The sequence below is a fragment of the Plectropomus leopardus genome, chromosome 19, assembly GCF_026936395.1.
Source record: "Plectropomus leopardus strain MGB_pleo_1.0 chromosome 19, ASM2693639v1, whole genome shotgun sequence".
Lineage (NCBI taxonomy): Eukaryota > Metazoa > Chordata > Actinopteri > Perciformes > Serranidae > Plectropomus > Plectropomus leopardus.
The window spans coordinates 11,704,971-11,723,914 of record NC_142194.1 but is presented as its reverse complement, the minus strand read 5'-3'; the positions used below and the strand labels follow the sequence as shown (position 1 = coordinate 11,723,914).

General features: G+C 37.8%; 1 protein-coding gene across 1 annotated transcript; it reads right to left on the bottom strand.

Moving 5' to 3' along the window:
• Positions 1-722: 722 nt before the first annotated feature.
• Positions 723-13,103, bottom strand: qrfprb (pyroglutamylated RFamide peptide receptor b). The gene is made up of 6 exons (XM_042507337.2): positions 12,610-13,103; positions 10,421-10,579; positions 7,818-7,879; positions 5,049-5,284; positions 3,918-4,015; positions 723-2,864 (listed from the first exon to the last, which is right to left on the bottom strand). Exons 1-6 carry the CDS (start codon positions 12,974-12,976, stop codon positions 2,467-2,469), a joined length of 1,320 nt encoding a protein of 439 aa, XP_042363271.1. The 5' UTR covers positions 12,977-13,103; the 3' UTR covers positions 723-2,466.
• Positions 13,104-18,944: the final 5,841 nt, after the last annotated feature.

Sequence of the window (18,944 nt, the reverse complement as noted above, 5' to 3'; positions counted from 1 at the left end):
AAAGTAGCAAAAACAGCCAAAACCACCATAATTTTGCATGACAAAAAAAATGACATGTCCCAAAAACAGCTGGAAACTGTGTAGAATAGCCTGTTGATGCACGTCATGGCATAGAAAGTTGCAAAAAAGGCCAAAAAAACACCATAATTTGACATGTTGAAAAAATGTTTGAAAAAGCAATACCAATGAAATGACCAATTACTTTGTAAATGTCCACAGAATTGTTAGTGAGTATTTTATGTGGAAGAAAGGGTCCACAAAGGTCACAATAAAAGTGTTGAAAAAGTGACCCAATTAATATAGGATGTCAAAATAATGGTCCAAAAAGTCACTATTTAAAATGTTGAAAAATGGCTTACTATAGTATGTTGGCAGATGCCATACTATGGCATGGGTTAGGGGTTTTTTGCAATTACAAGACACTTTCCACATTATTACAAGATACTGATCTTTTTTTTCAGGCATGGCAGCAAAATGCTTGTATACATACTACTGTATAATTATTTGGAATATACATTATTACTTGTTCCATGACATACTACCTAAAAATATTATTATTAAGCACCCTGGGGAGGGTCTCACCTCATTATAAAGTGATTAGGTTCAGCCCTCCTCCCCACCCTAAAAACCTGCATAAAGTTCCTAAATTGAAAAGGCCAATTTCTAACTGATGCTGAAAGCAAAGAAAAAGGTTCAAACAGGCCATTTTACTCAGTGTCAAATTTAATATACCAACAGGAGTATGACCTCATATGCTGCAGAATACTGTCTTGCATAAGAGAAAGCGCACATCTTTACGAAATGCCACTGACGAAGTGGTCCAAGGACAATACCTGTGTGACAAAAGCTGAATATAGAGCCCCAGTGACCTTCATTTCAAAAAGCATTCCAAAAAACAAAGAAACAAATTCATTTTCCATTAAAAAAATCACAATTTGATTTTTGACATCTTCAAAATCAACAATCTGCACAGAACCATGAATAAAGCCAAGTTGTTGTTACAAAACATATAATTACGAAACGGATCACTAACTTTAAAGATACACCAAAATGATGACATTTGCTTACGTCAGGTTTAGATAAACATTACAAAAATATTCCACAGTACCATTAAATAAACACACTGAAATGAATTTTGTCACATCAAAAGGCTGCACTAGCTGGTGCATGTGGGAATGAATTTGATTTTTTTTTTTTTTGTTCGATTAACTATAAAATTAAATGTTTTGTTCGTCATCAGGTTTGATTGAAAACAAAAACTAGATTACCCTTTTTAAAACTGTGTGCCTCCGCACACCTATCATCGTCATCATCGTCATCATCATCATCTCCTATTAGACATTTGGGCATATGAATTCCTGAATAATGGCCAAAAGTGTCTTTTGTGAAGTCAAAGTGACCTTGACTTTTGAGTTTTGGCCTCCAAATTTTAATCGCTTCATTTAGTGTCCACGCTGATGTTAGTGTCAAATTTGAGGAATTATCTTCAAGGCCTCCTTGAAAGAAATCATGTTCATTAAATTAAATGAAAGACCCAAAAACAAAATGCCTCCTAATCAATAGTCCAGCTCCAAAAATCCATTCGTGGCGGCAGATGATTTAGTTAGCTGCTTTATGAATTCTTTAAATGTTGCATACAGAGGCTTTTCAAGGCTGTCGACTGAGTAGGCTAGTTACGCAGCAGTTAAAAAAAAGAAGAATTTTTGACACAAAACTTATGAAAAGATCAAATAAATCACCTGAAAGAAATGTGAAAAGTTGTGTTTCATCATTACACTGGATTTTTATGAAGAGGTGATCTCTGGTCTCAATATTTTTTAAAAGGCAAGAAAAACATCTAAGATGTTAAACGGCGACCGTATCAAAATAAAGTTTTGCAATTGAACCTGAACTAACTTTCATGTTGGCTTGAATCAATGCAAACTTAGCAGTGCACTAAAAGGCAAGGCATCATTCTTTGCTTCTAAAAGGCATAAAGCTTTGTAAAGTCGCTGTTCTCTGTGTCGTCTTTTCCAAAGAGACCTCAGCATAGTTTAAATAGTATAACTCCACTGTGGTAACAGACTGTGCTTATTTGGAACGACTGTTCCCACTGACACACCTTCAAGAGAGAGGCTGAATGTCCTGCAGATTTTAGAAACATCTCACCAGAAATGATTTCTCCATTCAGGAAACAAATTTCAGTGTCTGACTGCTGGTCCTGATTTCTCCAAGCGCAGTCTTCTTAGCAAAAGTGCCTCTTTTTGGAATTCTTTCATTTCCTTCCTGCTGTTTTGCAGACCAGAATGAAAAAAATGCTCTTGCCTCTGGCACTGCAGAGATATGTTTCCAAGCTGTTGGACATTTTGGGTCCTTGATCCACAACTTTGAGTTCTGAGATCACATTTGATGCCTGTGCAGCTGGTTGGCTGACAGCAACAGGAGGGCTGACTTCAACGACTGAACTCCTGAATATTGAGCCATTTCTCATTTGACTTGAGAAGAGCTGTTTGCAGGGAGCTCTGTTTGGATGGTGGAGATTTTTTCTCCGATTATTTCCAGAAAGCTCTCTCTATGCGATGAGCACGATGCTCCTTTCTCTTCTGAGTTCTGCTTCACGCTAGTGCCTTCGCCGAGCTCTATAAAGGCTTCTCTGCTTTGGGGTTTAATGAACTGCATGCTCATTTGGGGAGCCACTGTGATGCTGCGGTGCTGGTTGTGCTTTCGGATGCAGTGGGAGAGGGTGGAGACGCAGCTCTTCTTGAAGTTCTCGTTCATGAAGGCATACACGATGGGATTGTTGAAGCTGTTGAAGAACCCGATGGCCTGAACAATAGCGATGATCATGTTCAGTGTGACTCCGTCATATTTGTTCTCCAGGTCATCTGGACAATAACACACAGACAGTTAAAAACTCAGAATCAGAAAACCTTTATTTTCATTGTACATGTATATGAACTACTCAGAGACTTTAAATAACTACAATATACACTGAAAGTTTTCTGTTTGTAACTTCTTACCACTGTTAATCTTTTTTTATTGCCTATGTGTAAACAGGTTGAAACTAGCAGCCTGTGGACTTACTTTTGTGTAGAGGATTTAGGCTTAATTTTCAGTAAAAATCCAAAGCTTGTTAACTTATGTGCATTTCCAATTGCCTTGCAGCTTTTTAGCTCCATTAAATGTCAACAAATGACCGGCACCGTCCACAACACAGAGTCAGGACATGCTGTTTCCTTAAATACATTTTTGCAGCCTGCAGTGCCAGCCCGGTGTAGATTGACCTTCACTTAGCGCCCTGTGACCACTTGATTTCAGCCAGTATAAAGAGACTATATTAAGAGTGTTTTCAGCGCTTTACCTCGCTGTCAAACAGCCTTTTCCTGTGGCACTACATTTCGCATCTGCCACCAGTCAGCTGTTTGGTTTAGAAAGTGCTTTTGGCAGCTGTCACACAATCTCAATGAAATGAAAATTCAAATCGAAAACACTCTCAATACAGCTTCCATTTTTATTATCCATGGAGCCCAAAAAAAAATCAAAAACAAGTGACATCATCACAATGTAAAGTCTATCAGCCAATGAGTGACATAAATATTTTTATTTTTAAGCACTTTTTTTCAAGTCATATTATTGCTTGATTTAATTTTTTTACTTTCCTTTTTTCTTGTTTTCAGGTTATTTTTTTGGTAATTTTTACTAATGTTGCTGAATGCCCTCTTCCCATGTTATGTTTTTAAAAGAAATGTAGCTAATTGGCTCAAGTTTCAAAGGGATACAATTTCTAGCGAGCACCGGAGCGCGAGCAACAGGCAGCTGACTTCAGCACCCTTAACGGCCTCACAGAGAAGAGTCTCTAATGACAAGGAAGTCATTCCTGAAAGTTACATACAGAACCTTCAAGCTGTGTCAAGAAATAACTTTTAATTAATACTTACTGTACTCAAACAGCATGTGCACTGTGTGGAACGGTGCCCAGCAGATCGTGAATAGCAGAACGATGGTGATCATCATTTTAACTGCTCTTTTCTTTTTCCTGTAAAAGATCATAGCAAACATGTTAACTTGTTTCAGCAAGAAATCAACAGATTCAGCTAATAACAATGATGATTGCACTCTTCGGTTATAGTGAGCCAGTGCACTGCTCACTCCCTGAAAGGGATTGCAGTAGCTCTTCAAAATACACCTATTTCTCAATGAAATATTCAGAATCGACTATGGAGTTTTTGTTCATTTTACATGTCCTCACTGAAAAGCCCATTCTCATGGGCTTATACAAGCTACTAAAACTTGCATATTGAATGTTCGAGGTGAGCATGGAGAAACTCTCAGTTGAAAACACAGCATGGGTGTTGCAGAGACAGCTATAATTAGATGTAACTAAATCAATACCGGCATAACAGATAAAAAGAAGCAGTCAAAGTACAGACAGCTTTTCTAACGATGTGCTTTAATGGCAAAACGCTGTTACTGACATCAACATGTCAATATCTGACATTTTGAATCCCAGCCTGTCACTTATCCTTTCGCGATGAAACTCCAGCACTGTAATTTAAGAATTTTGCAATCAGCGGCAAAGTAGAAGACTGCAAACACAAAGTTGAATGGATGCGTTCACAAAGTGTCAGCACATATAAATTCAACTTTGTGTTTGCTACTTTCTACTTTGGAAGTATAAAGTGTCAATGTTCGCCTGTCTCCTTTCCTGAACATAACCAGAATCTATCTGGTGTCATGACAATCATTCCCTACTTTTAGTGACCTAGGGTTAGGGTTAGGGTGACTTGAGAAGTGTAACGGCCCAACATTGACTTTCTGTAGGCAACAAGATGCTTTGTACACACTCTGAACCTTTAAAACATTATTTGGTAATAAACAAAGGGTTAAAGGGACCATGAGTGAACCTACAAGGACATAACTTTCCACCCACAACCACAGCCAATTTTGTTATTTGAAATGCAAAACAAAGCCAAAAATACTGTTGTATCCATAGTAAATCTAGAGTAAATATTTGTATGTGACGAAAATGCACCAATTTGAAAAGGAGACACCTGCATTGTCAAACCTACCTTGAGATCTTACTGATCTCCCTGTGGTTCATTGTGTTGAGGACCGAGGAGTCGCCAACCCTCTTGCGGACCCACAGCTCAATGGCGATACGAGTGTAGAGGAAAAGCATGGCTGTCAGAGGAAGCAGGAAAAGTGCCACCATGATGAAGGTGGTGTACGCCTGCCTGTGAGTCAGAGAGCGCCAACTCTCTTGACAGCACACGTGGTAGTGATCATACAAGAAGTCGTATTTCACCTTTTAAAATGAAAGGAGAAAAGCTGTTAGACACTTCAATGATGATTAGGACAAAAAAGTAGATCTGACCTACAGGGTGCTATTAATGAGCTCTTGGATTAATCTTTTTAAATTTTCATTTAGTGCTGTCCTGTTGAGAGCAGCCGACAAACACACAATATCGCAGCCACTTTAATGAGGTTTATTAATATTCAGGGGCATGATAGATCTACTGACAGATGTGAGGCGACACTCTGCTATCATCAGTAAAATTTTTCATAAACAGTGCAGACATTTTCAAAAGTATACTGAGGTTTGGAACATCATTTGTCAGTTAATCATTTCAAGGTCTGTATGAGATAACTATAATTATCCTATTTATCTGAAGGGTTGCCAAACATTTTCATGGAAATTTTTAAAAAACTTTTCAATGACTTTTCATGGACCCATATTAAAATTTCCATGACCACTCACAACATATAACACAAACAATCTGTATGGTAAACTTAACTTAAAATTTTAATTATATTATTTAGGGGCGGTCTGCAGACACAGAGCAGTAGAGCTCCACTGACAATTTGAAAAATAATGCTCCGTACCCCCAAACAAGCACTTAAAATGAAATCAAAGTGTACACTGGCGTTTCGAGTGAAAATAGAACGCCCTTGGCTGCCCATGTCAATTGCACAATGTAAAAAACGCAACACAATTTAAAAGTAGTGGTAGGGCGAAAGCATGGAGCTTCACATACTGTCACAACACTATTTTTCTTGCCTTCTTGGTGTTATACAAACATATTCATTTCAAACTCTGTTTAAACATAATACTAGCTAGCTGGCGTATGCTGAGGGAGAAGTAAATGATTACACGTAAGTGTTGGTTGACAAAATGTCAACAGCTACAGCAGACAATTTGCTGTTATTTTACATTACGTGGAATGTTATCCACTGAATATTAGCGTAACAATGACTTTCATCATATACAACAAAATTACACGGCTTTCCCAAAACTTTCAAGGATTTGACTGCTTCCATGGCTTTTCCAGGCCTGGAAAAAAAAAGACTGTGGAATTCCATGGCTTTTTGACATTTTCTTTGACCTTGGGAATCCTGCATATGTGCCACACTTTAGTAACTTACAATGAGCTTAAAATGCTGTAACACTTCTGTTATTTCATCACACCATATAGTAACAGAGTCTTCTGTAGCTACCTAACCGTCGTTTGTGTGTACTCTCAGTCTCTCTCAGTCTTCACCTCCTGTTCTGACCTTCCAAATAATAAACAAGATATTAATCTGCCAGCCTCAGGTGCTGCTGCAGCAAGCACTGAACAAAGGAAGATTTTTTGTAAAACACCCACATCAGGATTATCACACTCAGTGCAGTGTTACTGGCCCACTATTGGTTTAACACTAAGAAATAAGACACCATGCTCAGGCAATAACCGACATAATAATCTGCCAAATGACATCATCACTTTAGTACCAAGGAGCGCAGACACCCCAAGTCAGAATAACAGTATTACAGGCTTACCCCCTACACTAATTTTAGTAGAACAGTTCTGCAGCCACAAATCAATCATATTGAAGCAGTTTCTCAGTTTTCTGACAGTTTCTCCATTTCTGACAGTCTTTTTTTCTCATTTTTTACAGCAGCACATCCCCTGAGGACTGCAGCACAGTGGAACATAGTATTCCTGAAAAATCCAACAAGCGCTTATTCAAAACTGGACACAGATCCACCTCACATGCATTGCCCACCAAACAATAAGAGACTTTACAATTACTTTTTAAAGGCTAAAGTTAGATCCCTCCTCATAGCTAAAGACACTCTAAGATTTTAGTCACAGATTATGAGATCTTGCAAGAAGTGTGCACTCTATGTCCCTCTATGTTCACTGTCTACCTGGTTTGCTGCTTCCTTTGCTGCAGAAAGAGTGCAGCTATTGGGTGCAGAGGAAATTCATGTTGAACTTCACTATAGACCAAAAACTTGCAATAATATTAGACATGTTTGATTTTGTAATTTTATTTTAACTGAAAATCAATCGATGACAGTGAAATGGCTGTAAAAGTTTATACATTATACAACTGACTCATTTATGTCAAACCACATGATCAAAAAAAAATCAATTAAGCATTTTCACTCAGTATTTAAAAAAAAACGAATGACTTAAAAAACGTAGTTACCAAATCCTGTCTTTAAGAGGCGCCACACAGAAAGCACTGTAAGAATACCAAAATGCCACCAGAACAGAAAGGTACAGATCGAGATGCATTGCCCACTACATGTCATTAAGTCTAATAATCTGTGTATACTGCCTAAGATATTACATAACTATTTATTTTTCAGTTAATTATTAATTATTATTAAGTATAAAAATTGATTTCTCACAGGATACGAATACACAGGACTGGACACTTAACAAAATGATATGGAAGTGTCTTCTGTAAACTTGGTGTTTAAACAATGACATGTTCTTCTGCGCTAAATCTGTTTTGGGTTTATTTGCTTAATGAGGGAAATTTTGTTTTGGGTAGCTTTAATTGCTTACCTCTAGCTGTTGCACAAACAGCATTGGTGAGCCCACTATCACTGAGGCAACCCAAACCAGCGCTGCAGGATACAGACAAGCAAAACATTAACAAATATGATCTGCAGATAAATCTGTGTGATCAATGTCAGACATTAGGAAGAGCAGCTGCACAATTCAATTCCTCTTCTACTTAATTAACAAACTACCAATCACGCTGAGTCTCTGCAAAGTTCCTTTACATTTATTAATTTTCAACACCAACAGTGTGAGAGTGCACGGCATGCGATAAGACCTTATTTCAGAAGTTTGGTCATATTTATCTGAATAATCAGCACCAAGTGACCTTGTTACTTACTAAAGATACTGTACGTACATAAATTGAGGTTCTGACTCACTATTTCACATTTGGGAAGACTTAGAGCGTATACTTTACATTCTGTTATGGAGTTTTGAAAGGACAGTTAGGTCTTGTTTTCACTTGCTTGACAGATATCCAGGTTATAAAACTAATAGTGATATTTCAGATTTTTAAAAAGTCACTTAACATAATGATTTTTGGAATGAAAACCTCAAACCTTTTCTTATTAATAAAAGGAAACAGACGTTTTTTGCTTTAATTTAGCGATAATAATGTAGTGTTGATTGCATAATGTAATGGCTATAAAATAATGACACCATCTGCATTTAGACTGGTTCCCTGTAAGCTTTGCTTTTGCTATGCAGGTGTGACTGCCACTGGGCAAAAGCATCGGGAAATAAAAAAGTTGCAATTGAAAAACTAAAATTTGAAACTGAACTCAGTCAGTCAGTCATTTTCTGTAACCACTTGTCCTTGTAAGGGTCGCGGGGGGGCTGAAGCCAATCGCAGCTGTCATCGGGCAGAAGGCGGGGTACACCCTGGATAGGTCGCCAGACTATCGCAGGGCCGACACATATAGACAGACAATCATACATGCTCACAGTCACACCTAAGGGCAATATAGAGTGACCAATCAACCTGAGCATGTCTTTGGACTGTGGGAGGAAGCCAGAGACCCTTGAGAAAACCCATGCAGACATGGGGAGAACATGCAAACTCTGCACAGAAGGGCCCCCGCCCGTGGACCGAAGCCTGTTCCCACTGGGTTTTGAACCAGGGACCCTCTTGCTGTGAGGCAACAGTGCTAATCACGACGCCACCATGCTGCCCAAAACTGTATTCAAATAAAAATAGAAGTTTTTTTCCAAGTTAAATATCATTTTGATTAAGTCCTGGATTTTTGTTCTAAATTAATTTTTAATTTTATTGAGATGACAGTGTTTCTTTTGGGGTTTTTTTCCTGCCATTCAACTATACTACCTTTGTTTATTGCCATGTGTAAATGCTTTAAGATGAGCGTGTTTGAAACCATGATATTTGTGATGATTGTGATTTTTTGGTAACTTTGCATTGCAGTGATCTGGTTGTCTTTGTGACAGCAGCTTGCAGACAATGTTGTCTTATTCCACTTTTAAGAATTGTGATATGTGTTTATGTGATATGCACCTTTTTTTAACTGTTGAATGGTAAACTTGACTTGATTGTATCATATCCTACACCCAGGTGTACTCAAAAAAAGTTTTCCCAAAGTTCACACGGCTCTGAACACGTGTCTCATGGGGAAAGTCCTGTATTTTCTGACCCATCCATCAATCCAAAATAGTCTCCTTATTTACTTCCGTCAGCGAAATGGTCACATTTGTAGACTTCGCAAAAATGTAGATTTTACACAAATTAATGGCTCATAAATATATGGAATACGTCTGAATTTTGGTGCATTTCTTTGTATAGGAAAACATACAAACAGTGGACAAGAACAGCCTGAATTACTATATGACAATAACCCTGAGCCCTATAGGAAATGCAACCTATCTACCATTTATGCACTGCCATTGTGGACTTGAAAGAATCAAAACAAACACAGCTTTACAGCCTTGTTGTGGTGGTGAAGATGAAATAATGCAACTGAAGTGTATTTTGTTTATAGTCTAATGCTAGCTTTGTACTTCTGGTGATTGCTTTTATGCTTTAGATATAAAAGTGGTGTTAATTTGTAAAGATTATCTTGCTGAACAAAATGATTAAGTTTAATAAACTTTTTTTTTGCCATAGATCTTATTTTTCTTCAATAATCCAATAATCCAATATGCCAATACAAATACCCTATTGACTTTTTGAAGAGGAAACTTCCGGGTTGGGTTACAAATAACTTCTTCTCTGCACCACCCTATAGGCTTAATTTTTCTGTGTCCAACCCGCTGATTGGAAATTTGCTCACCTGCTCAGCTCAGGCACATTTGGCTGGAGTGCAGACTTACCAAATCTAACAAGTATAATTCTAGCTTTAGTTGGATCCCACAGACACAAAGCATGAATTTGGTCTGCATAACAATCAGAGAAGACAAAGTCTTGTCTTGTGACTTAACAATCATGAATACTTACACTTTATCTCATTCATCAATAAGAGGCTTACCACAAGGGTTATTTACCTTGATTAAATCAGTGCAGCCTTAGTCTTGCAAACAAAACAGTGATTTCTTAGAACACACATAGACAGCCACTCCAAAAGTATAATGAGCCACTCTTGAAAAACATGGAATACCTAGCATCTTGTATGCTCTTTTGGACGAGTAGTGCCTCCTCATTTTCAGTGGAAAGACAATGCCCTGGTATCTCTCAATGGCAATACAGGTCATTGTGAGGATGCCTGTCACTATGGCTGTAGTCTGTACAAAGGGAACTGTCTTGCAAACCAAAACCCCTGCAAGAAAACAAAGACAGATGAAACAATGGCGTACTAAGAAACAGCAAAAAACATTTAACAAAGGTCACATCGTCTAATGACAAACTATATAATGTTTGATGAGAGACTGGGGTCAGCACTACCTTGTCCTTGCTAAAAAGCAATTTTCTCTGATGATTCTTGGAGAAATATGTCACAGCTAATGAAGCTGGAACCAAGGAGACAATGTGCATCATAAAAACACATCTCTCAGAGCTTTTTATGACTACATCTAACAGGACCACATGCTTGGAGCTGGCCTTCTATTGCTACGATACACTGAATGTCATGTCCTTGGCTACATTTTTATAAAGTGATCTTGTTGGTATGTAACATGGGCACAGTTTTGTGCACTTGTTAACTGAGGCTGTCAGCATTAATGCATAATAGTAATTTGATTAAGTTCCGTAATTAACGCTTTATTTTTGTTTTTAAATTGCGTTAATCACTGGTCAACATTTATGTTCTTAAAGCTAGAGGGATGATACTGGCATCACATGAAATAAGACTGACTCAGGACCAAACATATGCTAGCTTCTCACTAAGATGGTGAAATAACAGTCCAAATTTAGGCAAAATTTTGGCAATGGAAAATGGCATGGTCATTTTACTCGTGATTTAAAACATGGATCATTTTAAAGCTCTACTTTTAAACCCTTTAAATCTAGATCAACATCAGCTTTCTTGTGCTGCATTCACAGCCACTTAAACATTTGGGGCAATTTGACTTGATTTCTTTAAAAGAAAAAAAGAAAAGGCAATTGGTAACGTCGCAAAAAATGTCCTGCAAATTTCAGTACATTTTTTAAAGGTGACAAAAAATTACCTGAAAATTACCTTCAGATAGATAGGCAGATAGCTAAATAAACAGATAGACAGATAAATAGATTGATATTTTTTAGAAAGTTATATTTATAATTACCATATATTTAAATGTAGGTAACAGAAAAAAATAGAAATATATTTTGTACATTTTATTATAAATACCTCCTCCTACATCTCTCGTTGTACTAAGGTTAACTGTGATAATGGATCTCTCAATGAGGCTGAGCAGTGGGAAAAAATTACACAATTATTGGCTATGGAGAAGACATCACTTTGTGACATCACACAATTTAATCTGTGCTACTTCCTTTACATTGTTTCTGTCATGTTGGCAGGTTCCTTTCATCTGTGGCTTTATTTTCTCAATATATTTGCATTGTGGGTTTGGGCTTTTTATGTGGATTAGTGTCCCTTAAAATATTTGATAAAGAAGTCAAGATTTAACTATGTTTCCAGAACAGTGGCAGCAGTAGAAGTGAGTGAATTAGTGCTATTTCAACAGTCGTAACAGCACAAATAATTGATATGACAATCTAAAAAAATATACAGTATATTTTCAGAACAACATCAGTAGTAGTAAACTAACAAGCTCTTAGTGAGGTTTAAAAATAATCACCCAAAAGTCTGCTTGTGTGTGTGTGTGTGTGTGTGTGTGTGTGTATGTGTATGTGGTGTGTGTGTGTGTGTTAAAGTCAAGTTGAAGAAAAATAAAGAAATCATTATTTCATTTTTTCTCATTATTTCTTGCATGACCTCCCTGACAATATAGAAAATAGCCTACATATGCAGTAGTAAGAAGTTTTCCTAAAATAGTGCCATTTTGGTACACACCTCACTAAACACTCTTAAAGTTAGGCTTTTGTGCTTATTTTACACAACTGAAATATAAATTCAAAATGATCTACATGTAGCCCTTACTACACCTTCGTGTGCTGTTACATACTAATATTTACTTTTTTCAAAAGGGTTCTTTCTGTTTTTCACAGCATGCATCAATATTACCTAGATTGTACATCCTGATGCATTTAGCAATTAATGCATCAGGTCGGATTACCAAGTGGAAATAGGAAAATAACGGTTTGCGTGCGCCTTAATTAACTTTATTTTCAATATACAGACCTTGTTATTCCCGACATGGTCTAAAAACAATATCTAAAATAAAAGTCAAGAGGTTTAAAACTCACCACCGAACCATTCAGACAAGATGTTCTGCAGCAGAGTGAAAGGCATGCAGAAGACGGTGATGAGCAGGTCGCTGACCGCCAGAGAGCAAATGAAAATATCTGTCGCCGTCTGTATCGTCCGTTTCTTCACAACTATGTAGATGACCAAACTATTTCCAGTCAGAGCCAGGACGAAAATGACCATGTACATGATCACGAAGGTGGTCTTGGCGCTGTACGGTAACTCGGGGATGTAAACGAGCGGCTGGATGTTGTACGTGTTGATAAACTCCTGACGGCTCAGGTTGTAATACTGGAGCATCTCCTGGAGCATTTCAGGAGTTATTTTGGTGGACGCGTGCCCTGAATCTGTCGAAGTTGCCGCCATCCCGATAATTTAACAATCAACTGTGAGAGCAACTTGCTTTCGGTCAGAAAAAGAGAAAATCACTGACGGTTCAGGGATTAAAGCTGTGAGGCTTTTTCCTTCATCCATTAGCTGAACCTGCTGCTGCTGCAGCTGCTGCTGGTGCTGTGTGTGTGTGTGTGTGTGTGTGTGTGTGTGTGTGTGGACTCAGCTGACTGTTTAGGACGAGGTGAAAGACCAATGACAGGTTTGCTGACGTTGGACATTTAGCCTATGTCAATGTGATGTATATTTCATCCTTTGTGGTCGGTTATGATATGATTACTAGCTTTGACTCTGTTTATGGTACATGCAGGAAATGTATCATGCATGTGATTATAATAATAATTACTACTTCTTACTCACTACCTTTTGTTGCAGAGGAAATTAAATAAAAAAACTTTCTAGCGCTTGTCAACCCATCACCAGAAAAAAAAACTATTGGAATTGTACATTTCTGCAAACCACAAATACTGTAAATGTGCATGTTATTTTGTTGCAGATAAGTCAAACATTATGTTTCAACAATGCTGTGAATTTCAATAGTTAACAATCATGTTTTTTAAACAAATGTTATAAATTACTTTTTTTTCCATTTCAAAACAGTTTTGAAGCCCTAATTGACAAGATAAAGCAATTCTTAGCAGATTTTCTGTATTAGGGATTCAAATGACAGCAAAAAAACTGCAGGGGATGAGCATACAGTGGACGTGTCTGTAAAGTGGAGACTCATGGGTACACACAAAACCCATTTTGAGTTCAGCGGTCAAGGGACCCTTGTGAAATGACCATGCTGTTTTCCCATCCCCGAACTTTAGAGCATTAACTACCCCCTCCTTGAGAAGCATGACAGGGCTGGTGTCGTTGGATTTCTTAGGTTTTATAGTTACCTTAACTAACAGCAGCCATAAAAGTATGGGCCAGTCTGGAGACGGACTCTATGATCTCATCCACCTGTAAGCTGCCAGAGAAGCATACTAATAAAATATTGACCATGATAGCTGAAGAACTTCACAGCAAGTTACTATAATCACAGAAATAGTAACAACTGTGTGCATCAAGATGTAAACTGCATAAGCTGTTGGTCTCTACATGGTCAAAGCAGCAGCAGGTTCTGACAAGTGGACAGATGCTTCTTGTTCAGATATTGGACAGATCTCACTTCTCTTATTTTTCATTTCCTCACTCCCCGCTTGGACCGGAAGTTGGTCTTGATACGTCATCTTGAAGGATTTACCACAGCGCTTATTTGTGCTGTGGATCATGGAAGGGTCTCTGAGGAGCAATGAGTGAGGACACACGAGAGCAGCCTTCATGGAAGACTTTTATCGATCGACATGCCCCCTTCAGTTATTAATTGTCAGTTTCACACCAGAAGTGAAGACATATTACACTCAAGTGTGTCTCTTCCGTGTATGATATTTCATTTATCTCCTGATTCACTATCCGGATACAAATAATGAACAACCTAAGATAAAGACAAACGCATGCTGTTACTCTAAACGAGACAGAGTACATTAATACAGAGCGCAGGCTGTTCTTCACATGCAGGTGAGAAACTGCTGTTGTGTCACTGACAGGCTGTACTCTATCTGCATATTAGACTATTATTTATCTGCTATTTAGATGTGACATCAACTCTATCAAAAACCTCTGCAGCTGTTAAAGGTGACTGACAGCTGATCCAGCTGTGATGAGCTGCAGCGCTACTGGAGCGCCAGTACGCGCTGTGCATATCGCGCCAGTACCAGAGGGTGCACCAAAACAGCCCAATATCATCGTCATCAGCTGTAATCATCAGTATTTTATTGACTCTCTCATTGAAGGCCCTCTCAGACACAACCCTGCCACTGGTTCAGTGAACACAGCAGCTGCAGTGTCAGCTCTATTTTTGTTTGGTTTTATTATAGTTGGGCCCTTACAGTCTGTTACCTCTGCAGAGCAACAGATTTTGAAACCTAACCTTATTAAAACATCCCTGTGTTTATCAATGAGACAAATATAAGTGGTCTTGCTGTCATCAGCGCAGAACTTTTTCAGAAGCTGCCATATAATCATATAATGACCTCATTAACGACCTTGTAGCAGGTCATGCAGACATGTGTTTCTCTGCAGAGCAGCTGCTGAAAAATGCCTGTTCTACAGTTCTGCTATAGTGGAACATACAGTCTATGCAGAGTTTGTAAAATGTGTGACTTTTTTCTGTTCTGTGTGAGCATCATATTATGCTTAGTGCATCAAACGACCTGCAGCGGCACCATCAGCTGCTACCGTCATCAGAAACGGGCATCGCTTCACGTGACTCTTCAGAGGAAAGTCTATCTCATGTCTCTTAAAACCATCTGTGCTCATTTCTTCTCTCCTCTTGTGGTTCTCCTGAGTCTCTCCATGCATCCCCTGGTGGGCAGGACTTAAGGAAAAGATGCAAGTCAGGGAAGCATGGATGCAATTGAAAGGACTTGGGATCCAGCTATTGATCCCTGATTCTTATAGGATTTTAACATGGCAGATAACATGTGGGCCCTCGAAACAGAAATGAATCAATGCAATCACAGTGATGAGGACATTCCTCCTCTGCTCTAAATGACGAATCACAGCAGACCCTCAAAGCCTCTGCACCAATAAATCAGATTAAACTTAGTTACTGTACAGCTGCATATTTTTGAGTTATTTTTAGGGCCATCTAACAAATTACTTTTTTGATTAATATAATCCCATATCAAAACCGTTTTTAAGTCTAGATTGGCGAGGTAACGCAATTCCTACTAGATAGTCTTGATTAGGAATCAAATTACAGCAAAAGAAAATGCATGGGACTAGCATTAAGCAAGCATGCTTGTAAAGGCGAGACTCATGGGTACTCACAGCACCCATTTTCATTCAGATATCTTGAGGTCAGAGGTCAAGGGACCCCTGTTAAATAGCCATGCCGTTTTCTCATCCCCAAAATTTAGCCTGACTTTGGAGTGTTATTGAGCTCCCCTCCTGACAAGATAGCATGACATGGTTGGTTCCTCTCGATTCCTCAAGTCTTCCAGTTTTATGAAACCGGTATCTTCACTCTAACTTTAAAACTCAGTCCAGTCTTTTAAAGACAGGAATGTTGGTCGCTGATTAACATGACTTAAAAAAATAAATAAATGAAAATGCATTATATACGGAAGTTAATTGACCAAATAAACACATTCATGCTGACTGTTCTAATTTGATTATTTCTATTTGCCTGAGTGGAAATGCCCAAAACCTTTTTAAAAATACTATTATCCCCTCACAAAAAAAAGGTTTTTACACTTTACACTACAAACCCCTATTTGCATAATAGAAGTGGATGGGAACATGCATAAATCCACAATTTGCTAAAACTTAAAAACATGTGAAATTTGTCTACTGGCATTAAGATTAAGGTTTTTTTGGGGGGGTTTCATGTTAACCTTTCAATATCAACAACTAAAGATAAACTTCAAACCTCATTGACCTCCTTAATTAGTACTAAATTACAAGGTTCCTCCAAGGAAACTTTACATAGTCGATAATTGACATATGAGGTAACGTATTATCAAATTATTTACTACTTTAGAAACAAAAAAGGAAAACTATTAAAAAATATATAAATATAATTTCAGCAGAGGTATACTTCTCCTCTGTTTATGGCTAATGTTTTAGTCTTTGTGGTGCAACAACACCTAAATTAAGGGCTGATTTTATCTTCTTGCTTTCCTGTCCAGTTAATAATTTTGTGGCCCTCTGGATTTATCCAAACATTATATATAGTTTACAGCTACAATTACTCACAAATTCTGGTTAACCAAATCAGGCAAAGTTGAAAATTATGTGATAAAACCTAAAAGATTTCCTCTCTAACCCACAGAAGCAGTGCAAATGAAAAAAAAAACCCAAACAAAACAAAATAAAATAAAAAAACAGGGTTAAGTCAGATTATTTGGGGCATTGTGTAAAATGGGAAAAAACAAGGTTTTACATCTTGGCCTCTTTAAATACTTGCAGCTAATCACCAAACACTTTTCTGCATCGTTACTACAAATGTGCTTTACATAAAGTGATGTAACTAGGACACAACCAGGATTTGCAGAGCAACGATTAAAAAAAAAATTTAAAAAAACACTGGTTGTGTGGCATGTTGATTTTTTTGGTAAAACAGTGCTGCAGCTAAACTAATAAGGGTATAACAACAAAATGGTTGTAGTGTATTGCATTGCATAACTGTTTTCATTAAAATCAAAATATTTTCACAACACAATTTATCATAGAATTTCTTAGAATTGCTCCCTTCTGATTATATGCATCTGTGCACCAGTCATCCTGCACTTCCACTTTACATCCATGTCCGTGAAAACATGGATGCTTCATACACATCTTCCCCGCCCCTCTCCGAAAATAAGAGCGATGCAATCAGCACAGTTTGAAGATAGGAACCCAAAATTAGTGTCTATGACAGGCATACAGATGTAAATATAGACGGACAGCATGAAAACATAATGCCTCCAGCCACGGCTATAAAAACAAACAAACATGACTGTCCTATTTTATCCGAACATGCAATCAGAGTGAGGTAGGAGTTCTTGATGTGTCTGAAGGTCAAATGTTTCTAAAGTATTTTACTTGGCAAAATCCAAGATTCATCAAGAATGCCCACATTCCATTAAAAAATGAATAAGAGTAAAACACTGTCCAAAGAGTGCAGCAAAGGAATATATGCTGGCAGCAAAGTTATCTGATGTAAAAAGCTTTGACATTATTTGTGAAAGGCAGTTGCCTCTATCCATATATGTGACAGGGAAGCTTTATTATTACAGCTCAACTTCCTGTGATATATGGAACAAGAAGAACAGTTCTTTAATTCAACTGCACGAATCAGTTAGCCTTGAAACACACTCTTTGCCGTTCTTTTCAATGTGCTACTATGTGTCTTTTTGAAGGACACACAGTTATGGAAAACTGCAAATCCTTGAGTGACTGCATTTTCAGCTTTCAAAGTACTTGTCTCATTTTTTGTCTGAAATCATGTTATATCTATTATAATTATTATATATATAATTTCTGAAAAAAAAATATCTAAAAGCAAGCAATGTTGTTGGGGACAATTTCATGCTTTTGATTTCTTCTGCTTCTGCATAAACATATTATTAAGTGAAAATTGTCCTCTTCTTCAAGGTGACACCTCCTGTCTGTTCTCACTCCGGCTTTGTCTCATTAATCTGCAAAGCTATATTGCCTGCCAACTAGCCGTCACAGTTTCCCTGCTCCTGCTCATAACTCAGACAAGTCACCTTCCAGCTCTTCTTTAGTCAGATAACAGATTACAGATGGTACATGTTGCCGCAGTGTTCACACTTTGTATTTACCCGTTTCCTGCCGTATCAAGCCATTGGATTGGTTTTCTCGTCTGACTGTATTTCCCTTGCTAACACACTTTCCTGTTAGGCAATTCAATTTTTTTACTTCATCTGTCTAGTTTTGGGTCCAAAGATCTGTCCAAGAGTTTCAACCTTTGAGGCTAAGAAATTAAGCCAATGCTGAAGTGCCACAAACTGCTGCTCCTGAAGGGGCCACTTAAGGGTGGCTCCAAAACAGGGTCAATCCCCAAATATGGTGCAAGTGTTTTTAATACAGGCAAATGAAAACAGAAAGTAAAAAATTTGAATAACAAAAAAGTCGCACTAAAATAAAGCCATATGGCTCATGATGCTGTGGCAACACCTTAGCAAAACACTTAGTACCTTATCCAGGCAAAAAAATAATTGCTTACTAGGGCGCAGAAATGACACTAGAGCATACAGAAAATGTGGGGAGTAAGGAGAGAAAACATCAGCAAATTACCAGGAAAACGTTGCGTTTAAATATTTCAACAGGAGATGAAGACTTTTGTTATTCGAATAAAGCTGCAGGTGGTGGGACAGATCAACAAAAGTATGTGAAATTTGAGGGAGCA